Source organism: Physcomitrium patens, chromosome 13 (genome assembly GCF_059467195.1).
Source record: "Physcomitrium patens ecotype Gransden chromosome 13, ASM5946719v1, whole genome shotgun sequence".
NCBI classification, from domain to species: Eukaryota; Viridiplantae; Streptophyta; class Bryopsida; order Funariales; family Funariaceae; genus Physcomitrium; species Physcomitrium patens.
This window is the reverse complement of record NC_143422.1, coordinates 15497275-15515630: the sequence shown is the minus strand read 5'-3', so window position 1 is coordinate 15515630 and position 18356 is coordinate 15497275. Positions and strand designations below refer to the sequence as shown.

Sequence of the window (18356 nt, the reverse complement as noted above, 5' to 3'; positions counted from 1 at the left end):
AATTCTACTTAAAATGATTTACAAAATAATCTAACATTCTCCTCTCTCCATTTAAAATGAGTTACAAAATCTAACATTTCTTACGTAAGTACAATGTCAGTGGTTAGGTTTCATTGAAAGTGGTGCAAATAGGCAAAGGTCAGGAGATTCTGTAACCATGTTACGAAAAAGTGAATGAATAATTTACGACTCGGAACATGTACAACAAACGGTAGGAAATAAAGAGGAGAAGACTGCCATAGCAAAAAGCAGGGTTAATTTCAATTCAACTGGTAAAAATTCGTGCCTGTTGGAACACAAGAAGGTAAAATGCCAAATATCCAACAGAACATAGATGCAGACCAAAACACATATTCTACAAAATAAATATACATCCTGGAATTTCTTCCACAGCGTGCAGGTGTCTTCTGTCTGAGCTGAGAAAGGCCAACACAATTCCAACCCCAAAACATCGTTCATGAACTGTCCATCGTGGCGGGATTAAGGGATTGTGGAGACATCTAGTTAAAACAACCTTTTCTGTGCTTCTAGATTCGATCGGATGCCGAAGAAATGAATACAGGGTATTTGAAACCGAATGTGCACAATATCTCAAGAGCTTGAGTGGGCGGGCGTCACATCAGGAGGTCTCAAGATTTTCTGCCAGCCAGCAATACTCTTTACTTTCTTCATTAGAGCATCGTTGGCGCCCTCAAGTGTCCACGATGAATAGAATTTCTGAGGCTGGAAGACTTGATCTGGATTATCTACTCGCCCTTGGGCACCTTTTAAAAACACATCCCCTTCCGACCGGATACTACCTGCTGACTCGTAACCCGTGTCACCAGCCTGCTAAAAAGGAAAATATTAGTGCGAAAAATTGCAGGCATGGAGACTTGTGTTCAAAATGTTCGCAAAATATACCATGATTACTGTACAGTAATATATAAGATCTATTTCAAGGTTACTAAACGGATTAAGCGCCCCCCAACATTTATTCTATTCGCTGCACTCACTAATACGGAACAAATATTTGCATCTGTTTACAACTCGAGCAAGAAAACGGCAGAATGAGAAGCTTTACTGAAATACATAAACGAGGAAAATGAGCATGTCATCACCTTCTCAGGGTAGTACTCAAAAGCTTTTAACTTGCTACCAGCTTCATATATACAACATTGCGATAGAATCTGCACAAAACGGCAATAAGTTAAATACGTATTCAAGACTAAATATCGTTGAAGGTCGACTTATTGAAAAGAGCATTCTACAAGAACGTTGACAATGAGAGATCCTGGGAATATCATAAAAACTCCGAAGAACTCTAGAATCGAGCCGATCAACCATTGTGCAAGATTCACCACGTAACTCACCTATCATTCGTGACTTTAGACAAAATTCACAAATCAGAGTACACACATGTTGCTGTGATCTGTTGCGAAGCATCGCAAAGCTATAGTCTACAGCTGGCTTCATATCAGAGATAAGCGGACACGTAAATAGTGGTTACCTGAGCCTCAACGCTAGCACAGATGGCATAAACTGTCCACCCTCGAGTGTAATTATTGTAGAGGTGCACTTTTCCAAAGCGCAAGCGTGGATGGCGTTGTTTCGTTCCATCGAAGAAGCAGTGATGAATTGTCACTCGAATGCAGCGGTCATCCACGTGTTTTGGATCAGCCCCAATCAGCATCGTCTTGTCGTGATTACTGAAATGACATCTGGAATTGTACGATCCCTTATCAGATTACACAAAAACCAGGTGCACATACCGTATATTGTACAATCTCATTATATCGACACGACATTTAAAAACCCAAATATTGTTCACCTCGACACAGTTATGTCAGTAGACGCCCGAGTGATGTCAATGCAACCATCGTCGAAGTCAGATATTGAGCATCGGTCCACCCAGACATGCTTCACATTTGGCTTCATTTGTATGCCATCAATGTCGTGACCTCGACCACCGTCTAAAATCAAATTGCAGATGATTACGTGCTCGCAATCCTTCAGTTGTAGACCCTTTCCAGTGATTCTTATGCATTGGCCTCGGCCATCGATAGTCTTCCATGACCGAACTCGGCAGTAAGACGATAGAGTAATTGTGCCAGACACGTCGAACACAATCCAAAGGGGTTGTTCACTACGGCATCCATTACGTAGTGTGCCTGGTCCATCATCTGCTCAAAAAATTCAGCTTAGTTCACAAGAATGTGTTCGGATAAAGGATTTTTACAAGACGGCATGCGTTTTTTCGCGCTTCACAAGGATCACAGAAAAAGAAAATAGATTATACTGACCAGCCAAAGAGGTAACGTGGTAGATTTCTCCATCCAAACCGCCCTTCGCACTGTGGCCAAAACCTTCAGCTGCATGTGCTAAACCACGAAGATGGGTGTCCACCTTCGTGTATGGCCCAACTTCCATCGTCGCAGCACCGGATGCGTTCTGGTCCTGCGGCTTCGAGGGAGGAGCGGGAAAAGGATTAGATGGCCGGCGCCGTCCCAGCCCACAAAGCCTGCACATCCGTGCTGAGAAGTCTCTTTTAGTTTGTAGACCTGTTTTCCAGTAGCTGCAATTCACGCCAAAACATCAAAAACAAAGTAAAAACACCATGAAATTCAGAAATTCCCATCTCGAAACTACCCTTTCAAGACAAGACTACCCAGGCACCTGGATTCAAGAGAATGTCAATTTCGACTAATCCTTTCCTGTACGTAAATTCTCCACTCCTAACCCGTAAGCAATGCCTCAGGTGGCCATAAGATTGTGTACGAAAGCTATCATATGCAGGTCCTTGACAGTGTTAGCACATCACATCAATGCAACACTCAGATGAAGAGTCTCCCAGATAATCCTTCATCTTCCGCAATTAAATCCACATTCACAAAAATCAAACAAGCATCAACAACACTAAAGATCACCAAGCCCTGCACAATAGACCAAGTCATGTAAGACCACATAGAAGCCCTAGCAAGGCATAATATCCAAAGACGTCCACATCAATCGGGTGCCGTAACAACTCCGACGCAGACAGGAATCAAAAAATCAAAGAAAAACATTCCGCACATAAAACAAGCTCAAACGCAGAGATGCTAATCAGACTCACCAGTTCCAAATCCGGATCCAAACTGAAACAAAATCAAATAAACCCTAAAAGATCAAAAAGTCACAGCAGAGCCTGGAGAATAGGCAACAACTAAAACTCAGCAAAACGAAGCCCCTTGCGGGGTCGAGACACCCCCCCCCCCCGCGACAAGTGGCCATGTGGGTGATGTGACACGGAGACCATGCTTACATTATTGTCCTCTTTACAGCTCAGCCCTAAATTTAGGCGATATGTGTGCATGTGTGTGCATTTTGAAAATTACGGGATTTTTTTATTTCACGTGTAAATATATATATATATATATATATATATATAATTGTTAAGAAGAACACGATTATATATATATATATATATATATAACAGTGTTTTTTTTTAACAATTAAATGTAGATCATCAAGTTGTTGAGTGTTAAAACAAAACGAAACAAATGTTGGTTGCATAATTGGATCGAATGTATAGTAGTAAAAATCTATCATCGTTACCATTTATAAAAAAGGAATAAATAAATAAATAAATAAATAAATAAATAAATAATAGCTGTTACGTTATGTTTTAAGAGTCTTCTAGGGGGAAAAAATAGTAAAATTAGTCAAATTTTACATGAATAAAATCAAGATAAATTTATTAGTGCTTCAGAAATTCAAAGATATTTTCACATGTTTATTGTTCTCATCTGCAACACGACTGATAATTGCTAAAAGAAGAATAGAAAATTTACAGGATTAAAAAAATAAATGTGCTAGATATTATTAAGACAACATTGATAACATTAAAAGCATTGTGACTATCTTGTCCCTTATGCATTACTAGCAAAATTCAGATCACAGCACACAGAAATTGTTCCTTACAAGTTAACCTCTGAATAGATTTCCTCTCTATACCCTGCACAAACCCTATTCAATATTCAGTACTCAAAAACATTTCTTGTCAACAAAACAAAATTAATACTCTATTTGATAAAATGAAGGGAAAATGTTTACCAGGAAAGAATCTTTAATACTCCTTGCTTAACACTCCATTGTTTGTCTCTCATGTAAAATCCATTCTTCCTCGTATACAAGATGTATTCAAAAGCTCATATATGATAGCCATGCCAACTGTTGAAGTATAAACTATGAAAAATCAGTTCCACAAGCAGCCATCCCTGGATTAGGGTCTCAAGATTCGAATGTTGATTCAAACAAGTGCTGTGATCCAGAACTATTGCCTTCTGAATTCGCCGGACGTTGATGCTGTGCTCTGAATTTTTTGGGGAAAGTATGCAAATTACACAAGTGAAGACAATATTCACTAGAATCGACTCTACACCTCAGAGTAGGCCGAAACGGCAGCCTGAGAAGTGTCGAGCTGCCAGTGGTTCAATCGAAAACAAGTCGGCTATGATCATACCACATCCGCTAACTAATTGGAGCATCAAATTGAATCTCAACAATGTTTCAGCGAATCGGAGTTCTCAGTTAACTGTTTCATTGTAGTGCAACACGGTGCGCAAGCATTCTCCAGCCTGCAAGAGCTTAAAAGCATCGTTGATACGAGAGAAGGGCAAGTTGTGGGTTATGAATTCCTCCACATCGAAGTCCTGAACATGGTGCATCACAAACCCAGCAGCAGCAGCACGTTAATGTAATGGACCTTTACGAAGGGTTTAACTCTTGTTTAGTTCAAAATGCTCAAGTAGTGGGCCCTTGAGCAGGTCATAAAAGTAGATGATAGTGAGAAGTTATTAGGTCGTGTGTCGTTTGGATGTTAGAATTTCGTAATAAATTCATCTATCATCAGAGCATGAACGTCATGTGTAGAAGAGCGGTACCTTGTGCAAATACTGCTCCACAAGCGCGGGCACGTCGGTTTTGGGCTTGTAGCCTCCATACAGAGTGCCTTTCATGCACCGGCCTGTCAACAAAGAGCGTGTGGGAATGGACACAGTGGCTGGCCCCGCGACTCCCAAAACAATCGTTGTTCCCCAACCCTGACACTCAGTAGAAGGAACGATTGGCACCCTTACGAAGTATACATGAAGACCCATATACCTAAACGCATCCTAAGCAACGTGAGGCCGATCTGCAGCCAAGAAAAAGTGCCTGCACGAGCAAGCGAGTGATAGGGAGTGGCTCTTACATCTTGACAACTTGCGAATGCTGTAGCCATCACTTTCGGATTGCCTACACACTCAAACGCGTAATCTACCCCGCCTCCTGTCAATTCTTTTATGACCTGCTTCACGTAAAAAGAAGATTAAGGGCTACACCTGAACGATTCTGAATAATGCGTGCATGTTCTACCAAAAAGTCTATAATCTGAGAGCAAAGTGATGTAGACTAAACATTGATACCTCCTCAACAGGCTTGTCTAAATTGTCTGGATTGAAGAAATCGGTAACGCCAAAAAAATTGCCTGTAAAAAGCACCACTTACAGGTCATCCGAGATTGAATTCCATTCAAGGCGCCTACTACAATCCACTCACCAGACTTAAACGGGGAATACCGTACCCTCGGCTGCCTTGTTGATATTGATGTCCACGCCAATTATGCGAGAAGCACCTCGACGTTGTGCCTCTTTCACAACCTGCGAGATCGATGTGTCAACGAACGGAACAAGCTTCTAAGAAGCAGACGGTTTGTTGATGAAGGTGGGATTTGGCAAAAGAGAGTCAGCTGCAGATCCTGTCCAACTCTGGCACACTTTGAGAGTGAAATGCACACACAGGTTGACAGGAATTGATCAACACTCACTGAAAGGCCAACGGTGCCCAGACCGAACACTGCGATGGTTGCCCCCGGTTCAAGTTGTGCTATCCTCCGCACAGCCCCGATGCCCGCTGTAACACCGCAACCGAGCAAGCAGACTTTGTCGAGGGGTGCGACGGGATTTATCTTCACGACATAGGGGTACTCTACCACAGTATACTCGCTGAAAGTGGAACCCAGAAATCTCGACACCGGCTTGCCATTGACAGAAAATCGTGACTTTCCGTCACCTTTCATGCCCGTTGCAAGGGACTCCGTGCCGAATTTGGAACACAGATTTGTTTTGGGAGACGCGCAGTACTTGCACTCTTTGCACTCGCCTGTGAAAACAGGAAGAACGTGATCTCCAGGTTTGAGATCGTCTATTCCTTCACCCACGCTCTCAACAATTCTGCCGGGATCACGCACACGGGATCCGTGAGATTCTAGCTTCGAATTGTACACAGTTCTCCTCAATCCACTCCAATTTTCTCCAACAAATCCAACATACGTCTGCAGATATTAGGTTGAAATTGAAGATGAGATGCTCATACCCGGCTGCTTCGTGACCGAAAATTCGGGGAAATGTGTGTCCCAGAGCCTGTTTCCACAAATTCAATTTACACTTGTCGACTCTTGTAATGGGTTGTAATTGAACACAGCCAAGCTCAATGTCCATTAACAAACAAATCAATGACAAATATAGCAAGACCATGTGATACTGTTGGAATGAAGTAAAAACACAAAGCGGCACGAGGAAGAACACCAGACCTCATTCGTCCAGAAGAACAAATCACTGCGGCACAGAGAAGTATGTGTCACTTTGATCCGGACCTCCATGGCCAGAGGGGGATCCACTTGCACATCCTGTACAATGAACTTGCCCTTTGGTTCCCACGCCACAGCAGCTTCAAGACACAGAAAATCATTCTCATCACAACCAAAAGAACACGCAGAAACGAGCTTAACGTTGCTGGTTCTAGATGATCACAGGAAAGAAGCCAACACATTTCCGAGACGTCACAGGAGGGCCATTACCGCATTTAAATTGAAAGACCGTGGCACTTGAAATGAAGCAAACACCATGCTTGTTAATATTCGCAAGGCGTTGATAAATTGGAACAACGGATCAACGAAAAAACGATAACACTTAGTCCGTTCGAATTGCGCCATCAAAATTCAGCTGCACTATAAAGGATTGCAACACACCGAGCGAGGTATTCAAATGTGAAAATAAGAGTTTACCTTTGCAAGTGATGACTTTGCCGACGGTGATCTCCTCCACGGTCTCCATTTCCCACACCTCTCTAGCACCCCACAAAACCAGCGGTCGTGCTTTCTGAACCCCAAAGTTCGATCCTTGCTCCTCCTCTTCGCAGGTCCAGCGATGGGGCACGACGACAGTTCCCTACACAGCCTCGCTCTTCGAGACCCAAAGAGAAAAAACAATATTGGTAATGGTTTTCGCACACCCTTCAAACGTGCGAACAGCGTCGAAACACTTTATTGACTGAAAACTAGACTACAAATGTGCAGCTTTTGACTAACCGACTCCTTTTTAGCCACTAAATTGGTCTCCAACGACCAGAATGAAATACTGAGCGAAATGTGGAAACAGCCCTGAATCAATCAATCAATCCTCGACGCATTCGTCAAGTCATACAATAAATAGGACCCGCCACGAAGTCTTCATGGTTCACATGTCCAAGGACGAATGAATCGTTAATCTCATTCATATGTGTTTTCGATTTTCCACTCCTGTAATAGAGATTTCGGTCTCTTTCCACATTAGGAACTACCCAATTGCATTATTTGATCCTCTCAATATTGAGCAGTATTTAATATTTAATTCAATATTAAGCAGTATTTACAAGTCCTGCATTCGATCACTATAAGTTATCCAATTTGTCCCCTGCGTATACTTGCTTCAAAACTAATAACTAGGTAAGGAGAAGTAATCACACTATAGAAAACAGTAATTGTTTACAGCTTAATCATTTATTTTTGTATATTTATTTTTATCAAGTGTGGGTATCAGAATGACCTTCAATGTTAGAAGTGAAAATTTCGTATGTTACAGCTCACTAAGAAAGAATAAAAAAATAAATAAACATAGAAAATAAGAAATCATTTGAACATGATGATTGTGTTCATGATTTGAATTTGGGTTTCTGTTTGTGTTGCTTTTTGGTGGACCAATGAATGGCATAGCAAAACTCTAATGAAATTGATTTGATGCAATTACATCTTGAAACTGAGTTCATGAGCAAATATTAAATCCATCTTAAGTTACGTGATCATTTTTTCAAAAAATGTGGTGATCAGTTGGTTGTGGAATTCTTTGAATTTTTTTGTACATAATACATTGCAATGTACTTGGAATCTTTGCATTAGCATAATGTTGTGAATATGTATTTGTTTCAAAACATTATATATATAGATATATACCTGGTACTATTATTCTACTGTTGTTTCAATTGATATGGTGAAATGATTATTTAGCTAATAAGAATTGTTTGCTACATAATTGTTAAACAATGTAACCTTTGGTAACTGTTTTGTCCATCGATTACCACATAACCATGAGTTGCAATTTTTTATTCAAAAGACATAACTTTTCAGAATTGCCACTTCAATTGCCGTGCTGTTTGGTGTGTTTCTGGTGCTCTTTTTCTGTGTTCTTTTCAATATTCCTGTGATTGAAACTTCATGTCAAGGTACATTCAATTTTAATAATGCTCAAAATGTTAAGAATTAATGAAAGAATGTATTAATGAGTACCTCTGTTTCCTTGTGTATATATATATACACATACATACAAAAATAATCATTCACAAAAATAATAATAAGAATAATAATAATGTTTATTACATAACATTTATTATTTTACTGATATGATTACTTGGAATTTATCAAAATTATCTTCAATCTGCAATTTTAATTTTAATTTTTTTTGCGTGAGGTAATTATTAATATGTATCTTTCCATTATAAACACTAGTTGAAAATCTCTTTCCCTTATTGCAAAAATGAACATGTATTAATAATAAAAATACATTTAGCATTAAACATATTTAAAACTGAAAAGAGCACTTCACAGCCGTGATTAGTACTTAAACATGTACATGTAAATTTAATCATTGCATTTTATTGTCATATTGCTATTAAAAATAATAATTGAAACCAATAGAAAAAAAATAATAATCATTAGATTGAAATATCACATCAAACTCTAAGCAAGTAAGCACTTCTACCTTCATTAAGGACCATTATGATTAAAAAAACCTAACATACAATTTTATTATATGCAGTGCAACCTTCACACCAAAGTCATGTGCACAAGTCAAGCCTGCATCAAATGGTATGTTGCTATTGGATTTAGAGTCCATCCATGGATCACAAACTTCTTTTCACACAAATGAGTTTCTCTTAAAATAAACTCTCATTGAAACAGTTCTCTGAAACAGTTGCAAACCTGCTGATTCCCTGTGGTGCTCACAGGGAGTAAAAAGTCAAGGATTAGCACAAGAATTGACGACGCACGACCGCAGACCACCCTTCTCGAAAATGTCAATTAGTGCAAGAATTCAACTGGTTGACAATTAGAAGTCAATGTGTGTTTGACTCACACAAGAGCGGATCTCTTCCCGTTGCGTATCTTTGTCGATGTTGTGAGTTTTAGGCGATGAGTTCTTAAGCTTCTGGAGACATTGTGTCGGTAGAGATGGGGAAGAATATCATAGAAAAGGATACTCAAGCCTTTCTAGACGTGCTTTCCAAACAAGGAGGACCTCCAATCTACACATTGGCACCAAAAGATGCTCGCGCCGTCCTGAGCGGTGCACAAGCAGGCTACGTCGAGAAATTGTCAGCTGACGTCGAGGACAGAACCATCCCTTTCAAGCATCCAGTGTCGGTACGCATCGTGCGACCGAGTGGAAACAAGAGCAAGTTGCCTGTGGCGATGTATTTCCACGGCGGAGGGTGGGTGCTCGGCGGCGTGGACACTCACGACCGTTTGGTCCGCAGCATCGCGAACGGAGCCAACTGTGCGGTGGTGTTCGTCAATTATTCCCCTTCACCAGAAGCGCAGTACCCTATCCCCATCGAAGAAGCCTTTGCAGCGACCAAGTGGGTTGCGGAGAACGGGAATGCGATTGGTGTTGATAGCTCGAAGCTTGCGGTCTGTGGAGACAGCGTGGGTGGCAATATGTCCATTGCTGTGACCATCATGTGCAAGGAACGAGGCGGCCCTAAGCTTTGCTTCCAGTGCTTGTTCTACCCTGTCACCGACGCATCGTTCGATACCGAATCGTATAAGGAGTTTCACGATGGGCCGTGGCTCACTCTTCAGGCCATGCAGTGGTTCTGGGATCAGTATGCACCGGATCACGATGTATGGGGGGAGCCGACTGCTTCTCCATTGAGGGCACCGACGGAAGTATTCAAAGGCATGCCGCCGGCTCTCGTTATAACTGGTGAGTTCGATGTGCTGCGAGACGAGGGGGAGAACTTTGCGAGGAAGCTCATTGAAGCTGGCGTGACTGTCACCGTTGCTAGATATCTGGGCACTATCCATGACTTCGTAATGCTGAATGCTCTCGCTCAAACGCCTGCCACAAAGGCAGCCATTGCTCAGGCTTGTGAGTGTCTTAAGAATGCATACAAGTGAAACCCACCTTTGAAGGCTGTTGTTTATTAATCAACTCATTGTTCATTGCGTCTTGACATTAGGAAACGTCAATTCTAAATTATAATCCACCTAAAATTGGTTTTCCCCGGAGCAAGAACTTCATGTTAACCCCATTAAAAGATTTTTTTGGTATCTGCAATGGAAAAAGGTTAAAAAGCTGCTGAAGTAATAGATGGATTCTGCGAGTCTAGTCCAAATAATTATTCACCATTGTGCTGCTTGAAACATAATAATCCACGCCAATGGAAAACTTTGAGTGAATAATGATTATTTCGAAACTGTTTCATGAAAGTGGTTAGGAAACATGAAAGCATGTTTCAAGTGTGACGCCCACTTCCACTCTAATTGCAATATGAAACTTCAGTTGGAGTTGCGAAGCTCACTTCATGTTAGGAATGGAATCAAAGATTTCACAATCACTCTTTCACCTTTCTTTCACTTGAAACTCTGGAACCACATGAGTGTCTTTTTACAATTAGACGACTGCTGGTATTCACAAAAGTTGTCTAATCTGTCCAGGGTATTCAAAGATTCCTCAGAGATGGATCAAGTTTAGACTGTAGCGGCAGTGTCCTTGTTACAGTGCAAGAAATCTGAATGTCAATAAACGACATAAGTTAGATATTTTTATCATTTTAAAACAAGAGACCACGCGGTGAAAAGAACAGAACTAGGTGGTTCACTCATTCTCTTTTCCATGAAAATTTGTGCAGAAAAATGAACACAAATTTGAAAGTCAATTGTAACATAAGCTTGAGTGAAATATGTGTAGAAAGATCACAAATACATTACAATTTCCAAGATTCGGTTCAAGCTATCAACAGCATTCCAATTTTATCCTTCCTAGCCCTCTATTTCTGGTGAGTACTTGATGCCACCCTCCTTGCAGCTAACCCGAATTTCGCCTCTCAAACCGAATAGTTTCCTTATTTGCGGTATTACACCTCCAATCAACTTCAGAGAACCAAATGCTACAAATGTACAAAAGTATAAGTATTCGACACAAAGGCACATTTCACAGCGCAGGATATCGGAACTGAACTCGAAGCATGTTCCGCCGTATCAATATTCATGAACAACTGAAAAGAAATTTGTACACATGCTGGTAAGCTGTACGTAGAGAAATGCTCCAAATCTAAGCTGCAGTGAGTGCTGGGTTCGAGATTGACTTCTTCTGCTGTTTGCTCTTCTTCCTGAAGGGGGTTCGCTCACGGAAGTAACGAACAAAAGAGCTTAACGGATCTTGAAGACCTTCTACCTCGTACTTTCCAAAGCGCCAATCTCGAACAGCGAAGGGTCGATCCATTGGCACATCCAGACCCCCTGGAACAGCAATCTTCTGATTACTGAATATTTTATATGTGACATGCCCACATTACTGCATAACACAACATAACAGAACGCCTTGAAGAAAATCGAAAATATAAATAAAAAGATCTAACCTGCAAACATGAGGCCCTGATCATTGGTTTCTCGACAAAATGGTCTCATCTTGCTCTGCCTAGCTTGGTCCTGAAGATCTTCCCATACAGCCAGCCTCTGTTTCTTCGTTATTTTCCCAGTTTTTGACACCTTCAACAAAACGAGTATAAGATTAGGTACTCCCGTGATTGTTCTTTTTAACTACATTTTTCATAGTAACTGTACTTAATTACTCCACCTCAAAGAACACTAATCAAAGTATCCATCTCAAAAAGTGGCGTAAAATCAGTACTTTTGAACAAATTATTACCTCAGAGTAAAGATGATAGGAAGGACGGGGGTGACGCGCAAGGTCCTTGTGTCGATCCACAGCACAGAGACCGAACTTTGGACCGTACCCATCGGCCCATTCCCAGTTGTCTGAGATTGTCCAGAAGCAGTAACCTTGAACGCGCACACCCTGCAAAAGACTTCCAGCATTAATGACTACAACAGGTCCGAATCACGCCTCTCAAATCATAACGTACATTCTCCGTGTATACCTGGTCCATTGCTGCTCGGACAGCAAGTAGATGCTCAATAAGATATGGTCGACGAATATAGTCGGTGGCGTCTGACACACCGTTCTCTGTAATAATAAATTTCATATTGTGCTTTTGATAGCGTTTATGAAACTCCATCAGCATTCTAAACAACCCATCTGGATAGACACCCCGTCCAGATTCGCTGTATTCATCATTCTCAACATTCTTAAGACCAGGTGCTGAGATCACCTCCTGCAAGAAGCAAATTTCTACAGATGATGGGTGGGTAGTGCTAAAACGGAAACATCGTGTGTGTAAGCAGGTTCGGCAAAAATTACGAAGCTAATTCTCAATCACGAATTGAATTGAAATGTGCAAATAACCTTCATCTACCTCCAACATGACAAAAACAAGCATTCGCATGATACGCCATCCTACCTGGCCATAATAATTAATGCCCATAAAATCACATTTGTGTGCCACATCATCGCAGTATGCAAATCGTGTCATCCAGTTGCTAAATACCACCAGAGGCGTATCGAACAACCCATATGGTCGCATGAAGGACACGTGATGTGATATTCCTACTCTCGCTGGCTTCTTGGTTTTCCTATTTGAAAGGACCACAACCTAGGTGAGTATGAACAAGACAAAGTCACAAATAAACTAGGAATAGTAGCACATTCCATCCTTCAAGTTAGACCATGCTAAAGAAGTTTGAAAACTCCACCTTGCAAGTCCGATGGGTGCAGAGGTTCGGAATAATTTAGTGAGGTAGATAACAGACATAAAAGGCAAGGAAATAGCAAAGAGATGTACCCGCTATTATGAATGATATCATAGGCACCAAGATGAGCATCAGCCATAGCTTTCATAACAACCGGGAACACTCCTTTTGGCATCGCGGCGGTCACTGTCTCCAGCATGTCAGGATTTCCTCCTGGCCATGCACCAGCGCAGTAGGTGAGCATAGCAAAAACGTGTGGCTCATTGAAGGTAATCCAGTAGTCCACAAGGTCTCCATACTTATCCACTACTAATCTGCAGAACACACAAACGTGCTTGTCAGCAATTAACAAACTGCAAACCTAACTCATCACAATTCCTCAAGAAGATCAAAAACAAAATTACAACTTGCACCTACTCATGTTAATGAAGTACTGGACGGTTGAGACGTCGAGTTTCCGCAGCAAAATAAAGCACAAAAATTATATTTCAAGAAATCACAATGCTCTGTGAGGAACGACAAAGCCTGCTAAAGCTTCGAACAGCTTTATATTAGAAGCTGACCTTGTAAAATCTAAGAAGTATTTTATAGTCCTGGCGTCTTTCCATCCACCGTACTGTGCTGCCCATTGAGGAAGAGAGTGATGAAAGAGGGTCAGCATCACTTTCATGCCATGGTCAAGTACCCTTTGAATAATAAACCGATAATGCTTTACGGCCATCCAATTAACCTGGTCCCAGACATGAACAATAAGACAGGTTAATGACTTGATTACAAAGAATACAACTTAAGCACAATCGCATCATGCGATGTGACAGATACCATGTTCACAGCATATAAATAAATAATAATAATAATAATAATAATAATAATAGAATAAAAAACCACCATTTTCTACAAAGTTGCAGCCACGCATTCAAAACGTCACGTCTTTCTCCAGAATCTCTCACCCCCAGAATCAAGAAGACGGGGAACTTTAACTAGGAAACGAGAATTATAATACCAGAATGTGCCGAAAAAGAGACTCACCGCGTTCTCAATACCGCTAATAGGTTCAATGGGCATAATCCGGCTCCAATCAACACCCATACGGAAAACCGTTGAATTTGTGCCCTGAGCGAGCTTTATTTCCGTGTCAGGGTCTGACCAAAAACGCAATCTTTCTTCTCTGCGAAACACACATCAAACAAAACAAAGGTTAACTCATGAATAAATCATTTGAATCCTTAACAACTGGACGTGAGAGTAGAATAAAGGAGCGAACATGATTTTCCTGCCTCTGAATCACAACAATGAAAAAAACAGAAGGCACTCACGGACGAATTGCGTTGTGCCATGCAGCCACGTTGTGTGGCACTTCCTCTTCAGTGAACCTCTCAAAACCTCGAATCAGGGCTTCCATAGACAATTTAGCTAACTTCTTAGCTCTGCGAGGGACATTCATGAGACTCGGTTCCACTGTACTCTTGCTCTGAAAGCCAACACGTCGGGGCCTCTTCGGAGCCTCAGGATCCAGTTTTTGGCTCATGGTCTCGAGCTTTTCCTCTTCAGTAATTAGTTTCTGACCTTCTGTGAAAGTCTCCTCGACTGCCTTAGCGGCATCCTCAAGTTTGCCAGAACTTTTGTCAGCCTTCTCGGATTCAGCATCTAATTTATCTTTCTCAGATAAGACTTCCCATTCACCACCTAGCCCGTCACTATTCTTAACGCTTCCACTTTCACTTGAAAGCTCTTCCGTTCCAGCAACATCCGGTGCTTCACTGCGCCCCAATCCTGCATGGAAGAATTTCGCACAAACGTGAACATGTAGGATTTGTGAAGTCAAATAGGAGTCTTCCTACAGCTATTCCATCAAATAAGGCATAAGGGTAGCCGCACTAAGAATTTAGCTGACCACTCTCTTATCGATCCAAAATAACATCTCAAGATTTTCCCTCAGTTCAAATCACAATTTCTAGGTCTCCTGAGGGACTTCATAATACTTGTTTCTGAACAAGTTAATGCGAAGTCAAGAAAAGAAACACACCTTTCTTAATCTCCTCAGCCTGCGCTTCTTCAGTGAGCGAGATTCCAGAATAAGAGGCGGCGTTATCCTTTTCACCAGTACGGGTCTCAGGTGGATCCCCTGCAGGATTGTCTTTAGGTTCACCGGCTTTGGCGAATTCCAACCACGCATCATCCAATCTGTCTTCCACATGAGCCGGCGCTGTTGCAAGTGCAAAGAAGAAACCTCCATCCTCAACTGCATGCAGAAACTTTCAATTATGAACCATGGCTAAGTCCTGACGGCACTTGAACCCTTTGACTTGGGACCAAAAACATATTCTCATAAACGCGGTTGGCGTCCCAACCTAGAGGGGACCCAAAGAAGGTTTGATCGAGTTGATTCCAGCGTGCATCCCCTAATCATACCTTCAGAACCTTTAGCCTCTCGAAATAGGCCCAAACCACACTCAGAATCCCGCAATTGTCTTTCAAGCATATCAAAAGGAGAAAATTAACATCTCCACTGTTACCAGCCGCTATCCTCCAAGAACACTTCATCATCTTCGAGAACAAATTCAGCTGTTTACAACTGAAACACTGAGGATGTACGCTTGGGACGAAGCACTCACCCACATATAACTTCAACAAAACGAAAGAAGGGGGAATAAAGGTTTCGTTTAAAAGTTTTATGCATGACAGCTACTTGGTTTTGAGCTAGATTGGACAGGAGCCAAATGCAATCCAGGAGCATGATGAGCTCGTCTGCATGGATCCCATCCCGACTTTCGAAGGTGTTCAAAGGAACAGCACCAGGACGAAAGTATGAATCAAAGCGACTTCATTGCTCTATCCTTGGATGCACTCCACACGTCACGCTGGGAAATACCGTGCAGAAAGCATCACAGCTACTTGTTCATGTATCCCTCTTGAAATGAAAAGGTTCATGAAAGAGGGATACGAAATTCGCACTTAAATCGAACACGCCTGGTGCGACGGCAAGACAGCTGGTAGGTGAAAGACTCGCCTTCACCTTCTTCATCAACACGAAACGCTGAAAGAGAGCTGAAAGGAGAGAGAATCTCACCTTCTTTGTCAATAGGGAATTCAGCCAAGACCTCCTTCGTCTCGTCCACCGGGTCTGGGAATGGAGCTATATTCTTCTTGTAAAAATGGCGAAACGTCAACGCATTAGCAGCTACCGTAATTGCACCCACCACGCCCACAACCTTGGTCGCATTCAGGAGAAGAACCATCGGCGCCATTGCAACGAACCCCGTCCCCTCGACCTCCCACCAAATTCCCTTCTCCTCCCAAAACAACCTCCAGCCCACAATCCTCAACCCCAAATCCAGGATCAATCCTCGCTACACAATTTCCGCGCATCGCCCCATTCTCAGTCTCGCCTCCGCTGCCTCCTCCTCCAACGGCATCACCCACGGAATGAAATCAAAAAAGCGCCACGCGCCACGCTCGGACTCGTAATGAAGCTCAGAACCGTGAGGCAAACTTCCCTTCCTTGCTTCATGGGGGACAAAAGCAGCCCGGCCACCACAAAAAAGGCAGGACCCAGAATCAGCACCCAAATTCACAGCCCACGATGGAATTAACATCACATGGCGTCTTTTTGTCGCAGTCGGATAGCCCGAGCATGAGCCAATGTCAAAAGCGACCCGAGTCGCAGAGAGAGTAACGTACGCCATCCCTTTGGAAACCCTATCCGGGATGTTAGCGTGGAATATTTTACACAACCCACAGTCGAAGTCAGCATGGAAATGAAAAAGCAACGTGGCGACGAATCCACGAGGATGACAGGAATCCATTCATGAAGAAGCAGAAGCATTAACAACAGAAGCAAGGCGACCAGTCGCAACCTCCTAAATACAGAATCTACCCAGGATGGTCGAGGATACGGAGGGCGTAAAGTCAGAAGAAGGCAGAGGAGCCGTCGATGGAGGGGCGGCAACGCGCGCCATCCATCCAGGCTATGCCGTGTGAAGGAATGCAACGACGGCGCAGCGTGCGACAAGCTCGGGCTTGTCTGCAGCATGGATGCTATCTAGCTGTCTAGATTGCTAACTAGCTGCGGGGATTTGCGCCCGATCGCAGCAAATGTGGGGGTGCGTGGGATTGCTGCAGGAAAGGGGCACCCTCTGGATCTTCTTCTCTTCCTACTTCGTCGTACTCGTCTCCTTCGCCGGGCTCTGGGATCTGCGCCGTGCTTCCTCCTAGTGAGCTTGTTTCGTTCGTTCGTTCATTCGGTGTTCGTTTTTCCTATTCGTTGTCTCGTTCGTTATTTATTCCGTGTTCGTTCGTCTGTTCGTTGGTTCGTTCGTTGGTTCCCTCCCGCCGGAATGATTACGCCGATGGCGTTCGCGCCACATGCGTCGTCTACGTGGCGACAGAGATTCCCAACCCACGCAATCGGCTCCTTCTCTCTCCACTCTCTTTTCTCTTTCTACTCTCTTCTCTCGCTTTTAATTTCACTCCATCTTTTTCCTCTTTACTTTATCTCTCACCTTACTCCACTCTACTTTATATAAGTAGGAACTAGATGAACCGATGTCATTGTTACAGATAGTTTTTGTTGCAGTCGACACTACTTGGAAAATTCCAATAAAATTATGCTGTTTAAGAATTTTGTTTATAAATTGAAGATATCATATGAAATATATTGGAGTTGGTTCCTTATGATTTCAAATATAATACTATCCAATTTTTCATCAATGACCACATTCTTCACCCACCATGTATCCTTTAGAATAAAGCTTTAACTAATTTTAAAAAGAAAATGTTGAGAACTTCACATAGAATTGTAATTATCTGCTAAAACCCAATACTACCAGAATTAAATAAAATATAGTCTTTCAGTACAAATCTCTTTATTCCAGTAGATCCTATTCAACTTTCTTTTAAAGATTGATTTCCCTTCAATTATACTCCACTCAAAAAGTTACAATTTAAAAAATTCATATCATCTATTTGGAATATCATCACTTAGTACTAGAGCATATATTTCTATTTTTAGTGTTGCTATACAAAATAGTTTTTAAAGCACTACATGTGAGCTTGATTCAAAAGAAACACTTAGTGCCACAAAAGTTTAGATTGACAATTTATAAGAAGCCGTAAATACAAAAGTCAGTATAGTCAAAGATATTAACCTCAATTTTTAGAAGTTATTGAAGCC

General features: G+C 41.9%; 4 protein-coding genes across 11 annotated transcripts; 1 reads left to right on the top strand and 3 right to left on the bottom strand.

Moving 5' to 3' along the window:
- Window positions 1-239: 239 nt before the first annotated feature.
- LOC112290509 (putative pectate lyase 13) lies at window positions 240-3167 on the bottom strand. 5 transcript variants are annotated; one of them, XM_090255465.1, is made up of 7 exons: window positions 3092-3167; window positions 2656-2762; window positions 2283-2513; window positions 1811-2162; window positions 1490-1700; window positions 1101-1169; window positions 240-828 (listed from the first exon to the last, which is right to left on the bottom strand). In XM_090255465.1, the coding sequence occupies exons 3-7, from the start codon at window positions 2506-2508 to the stop codon at window positions 592-594; spliced, it is 1095 nt and encodes a 364-aa protein (XP_090111591.1). In that variant the 5' UTR covers window positions 2509-2513; window positions 2656-2762; window positions 3092-3167; the 3' UTR covers window positions 240-591. The 5 variants fall into 5 exon arrangements, with proteins under 5 accessions (XP_090111591.1, XP_073394495.1, XP_024392597.1 ...); XM_073538394.2 differs by having other exon boundaries at window positions 2283-2500; XM_024536829.3 differs by lacking the exon at window positions 2656-2762 and having other exon boundaries at window positions 2283-2554.
- A 1006-nt stretch (window positions 3168-4173) lies between these two features.
- On the bottom strand, window positions 4174-7254 carry LOC112290508 (alcohol dehydrogenase class-3). Its single transcript, XM_024536828.3, has 9 exons — window positions 7064-7254; window positions 6590-6726; window positions 6373-6419; window positions 5825-6230; window positions 5582-5657; window positions 5424-5485; window positions 5210-5305; window positions 4902-5060; window positions 4174-4670 (listed from the first exon to the last, which is right to left on the bottom strand). Exons 1-9 carry the CDS (start codon window positions 7110-7112, stop codon window positions 4545-4547), a joined length of 1158 nt encoding a protein of 385 aa, XP_024392596.1. The 5' UTR covers window positions 7113-7254; the 3' UTR covers window positions 4174-4544.
- A 943-nt stretch (window positions 7255-8197) lies between these two features.
- Window positions 8198-10801, top strand: LOC112290515 (uncharacterized). Of its 4 annotated transcripts, none has more exons than XM_024536842.3 (3): window positions 8198-8535; window positions 9129-9178; window positions 9319-10801. In XM_024536842.3, the coding sequence occupies exon 3, from the start codon at window positions 9542-9544 to the stop codon at window positions 10487-10489; it is 948 nt and encodes a 315-aa protein (XP_024392610.1). In that variant the 5' UTR covers window positions 8198-8535; window positions 9129-9178; window positions 9319-9541; the 3' UTR covers window positions 10490-10801. The 4 variants fall into 4 exon arrangements, with proteins under 4 accessions (XP_024392610.1, XP_073394497.1, XP_073394496.1 ...); XM_073538395.2 differs by having other exon boundaries at window positions 8527-8585; XM_024536843.3 differs by lacking the exon at window positions 8198-8535 and adding an exon at window positions 8592-8780.
- A 437-nt stretch (window positions 10802-11238) lies between these two features.
- On the bottom strand, window positions 11239-16431 carry LOC112290514 (galactolipid galactosyltransferase SFR2, chloroplastic). The gene is made up of 11 exons (XM_024536841.2): window positions 16254-16431; window positions 15210-15425; window positions 14500-14956; window positions 14213-14351; window positions 13747-13913; window positions 13276-13497; window positions 12895-13066; window positions 12475-12708; window positions 12243-12392; window positions 11953-12082; window positions 11239-11833 (listed from the first exon to the last, which is right to left on the bottom strand). Exons 1-11 carry the CDS (start codon window positions 16429-16431, stop codon window positions 11646-11648), a joined length of 2253 nt encoding a protein of 750 aa, XP_024392609.1. The 3' UTR covers window positions 11239-11645.
- Window positions 16432-18356: the final 1925 nt, after the last annotated feature.

What these genes read in the sequence shown, in the direction of transcription:
- LOC112290515 (XM_073538396.2), top strand. Translation starts at nt 9,542, where the DNA reads ATGGGGAAGAATATCATAGAAAAGGATACTCAAGCCTTTCTAGACGTG.
- LOC112290508 (XM_024536828.3), bottom strand. Translation starts at nt 7,112, where the DNA reads ATGGAGACCGTGGAGGAGATCACCGTCGGCAAAGTCATCACTTGCAAA. An exon ending in CATTCGCAAGTTGTCAAGAT is followed by an intron (nt 5,061 to 5,209) that starts GTAAGAGCCACT and finishes ACTGAGTGTCAG; the next exon opens with GGTTGGGGAACAACGATTGT. An exon ending in TGGAGCAGTATTTGCACAAG is followed by an intron (nt 4,671 to 4,901) that starts GTACCGCTCTTC and finishes CACCATGTTCAG; the next exon opens with GACTTCGATGTGGAGGAATT.
- LOC112290514 (XM_024536841.2), bottom strand. Translation starts at nt 16,431, where the DNA reads ATGGCGCCGATGGTTCTTCTCCTGAATGCGACCAAGGTTGTGGGCGTG. An exon ending in GCATTAATTATTATGGCCAG is followed by an intron (nt 12,709 to 12,894) that starts GTAGGATGGCGT and finishes TGCTTCTTGCAG; the next exon opens with GAGGTGATCTCAGCACCTGG. An exon ending in TCCGAGCAGCAATGGACCAG is followed by an intron (nt 12,393 to 12,474) that starts GTATACACGGAG and finishes AGTCTTTTGCAG; the next exon opens with GGTGTGCGCGTTCAAGGTTA.
- LOC112290509 (XM_090255465.1), bottom strand. Translation starts at nt 2,508, where the DNA reads ATGTGCAGGCTTTGTGGGCTGGGACGGCGCCGGCCATCTAATCCTTTT. An exon ending in ACTGACATAACTGTGTCGAG is followed by an intron (nt 1,701 to 1,810) that starts GTGAACAATATT and finishes GTACAATTCCAG; the next exon opens with ATGTCATTTCAGTAATCACG. An exon ending in GTGCTAGCGTTGAGGCTCAG is followed by an intron (nt 1,170 to 1,489) that starts GTAACCACTATT and finishes CGTTTTGTGCAG; the next exon opens with ATTCTATCGCAATGTTGTAT.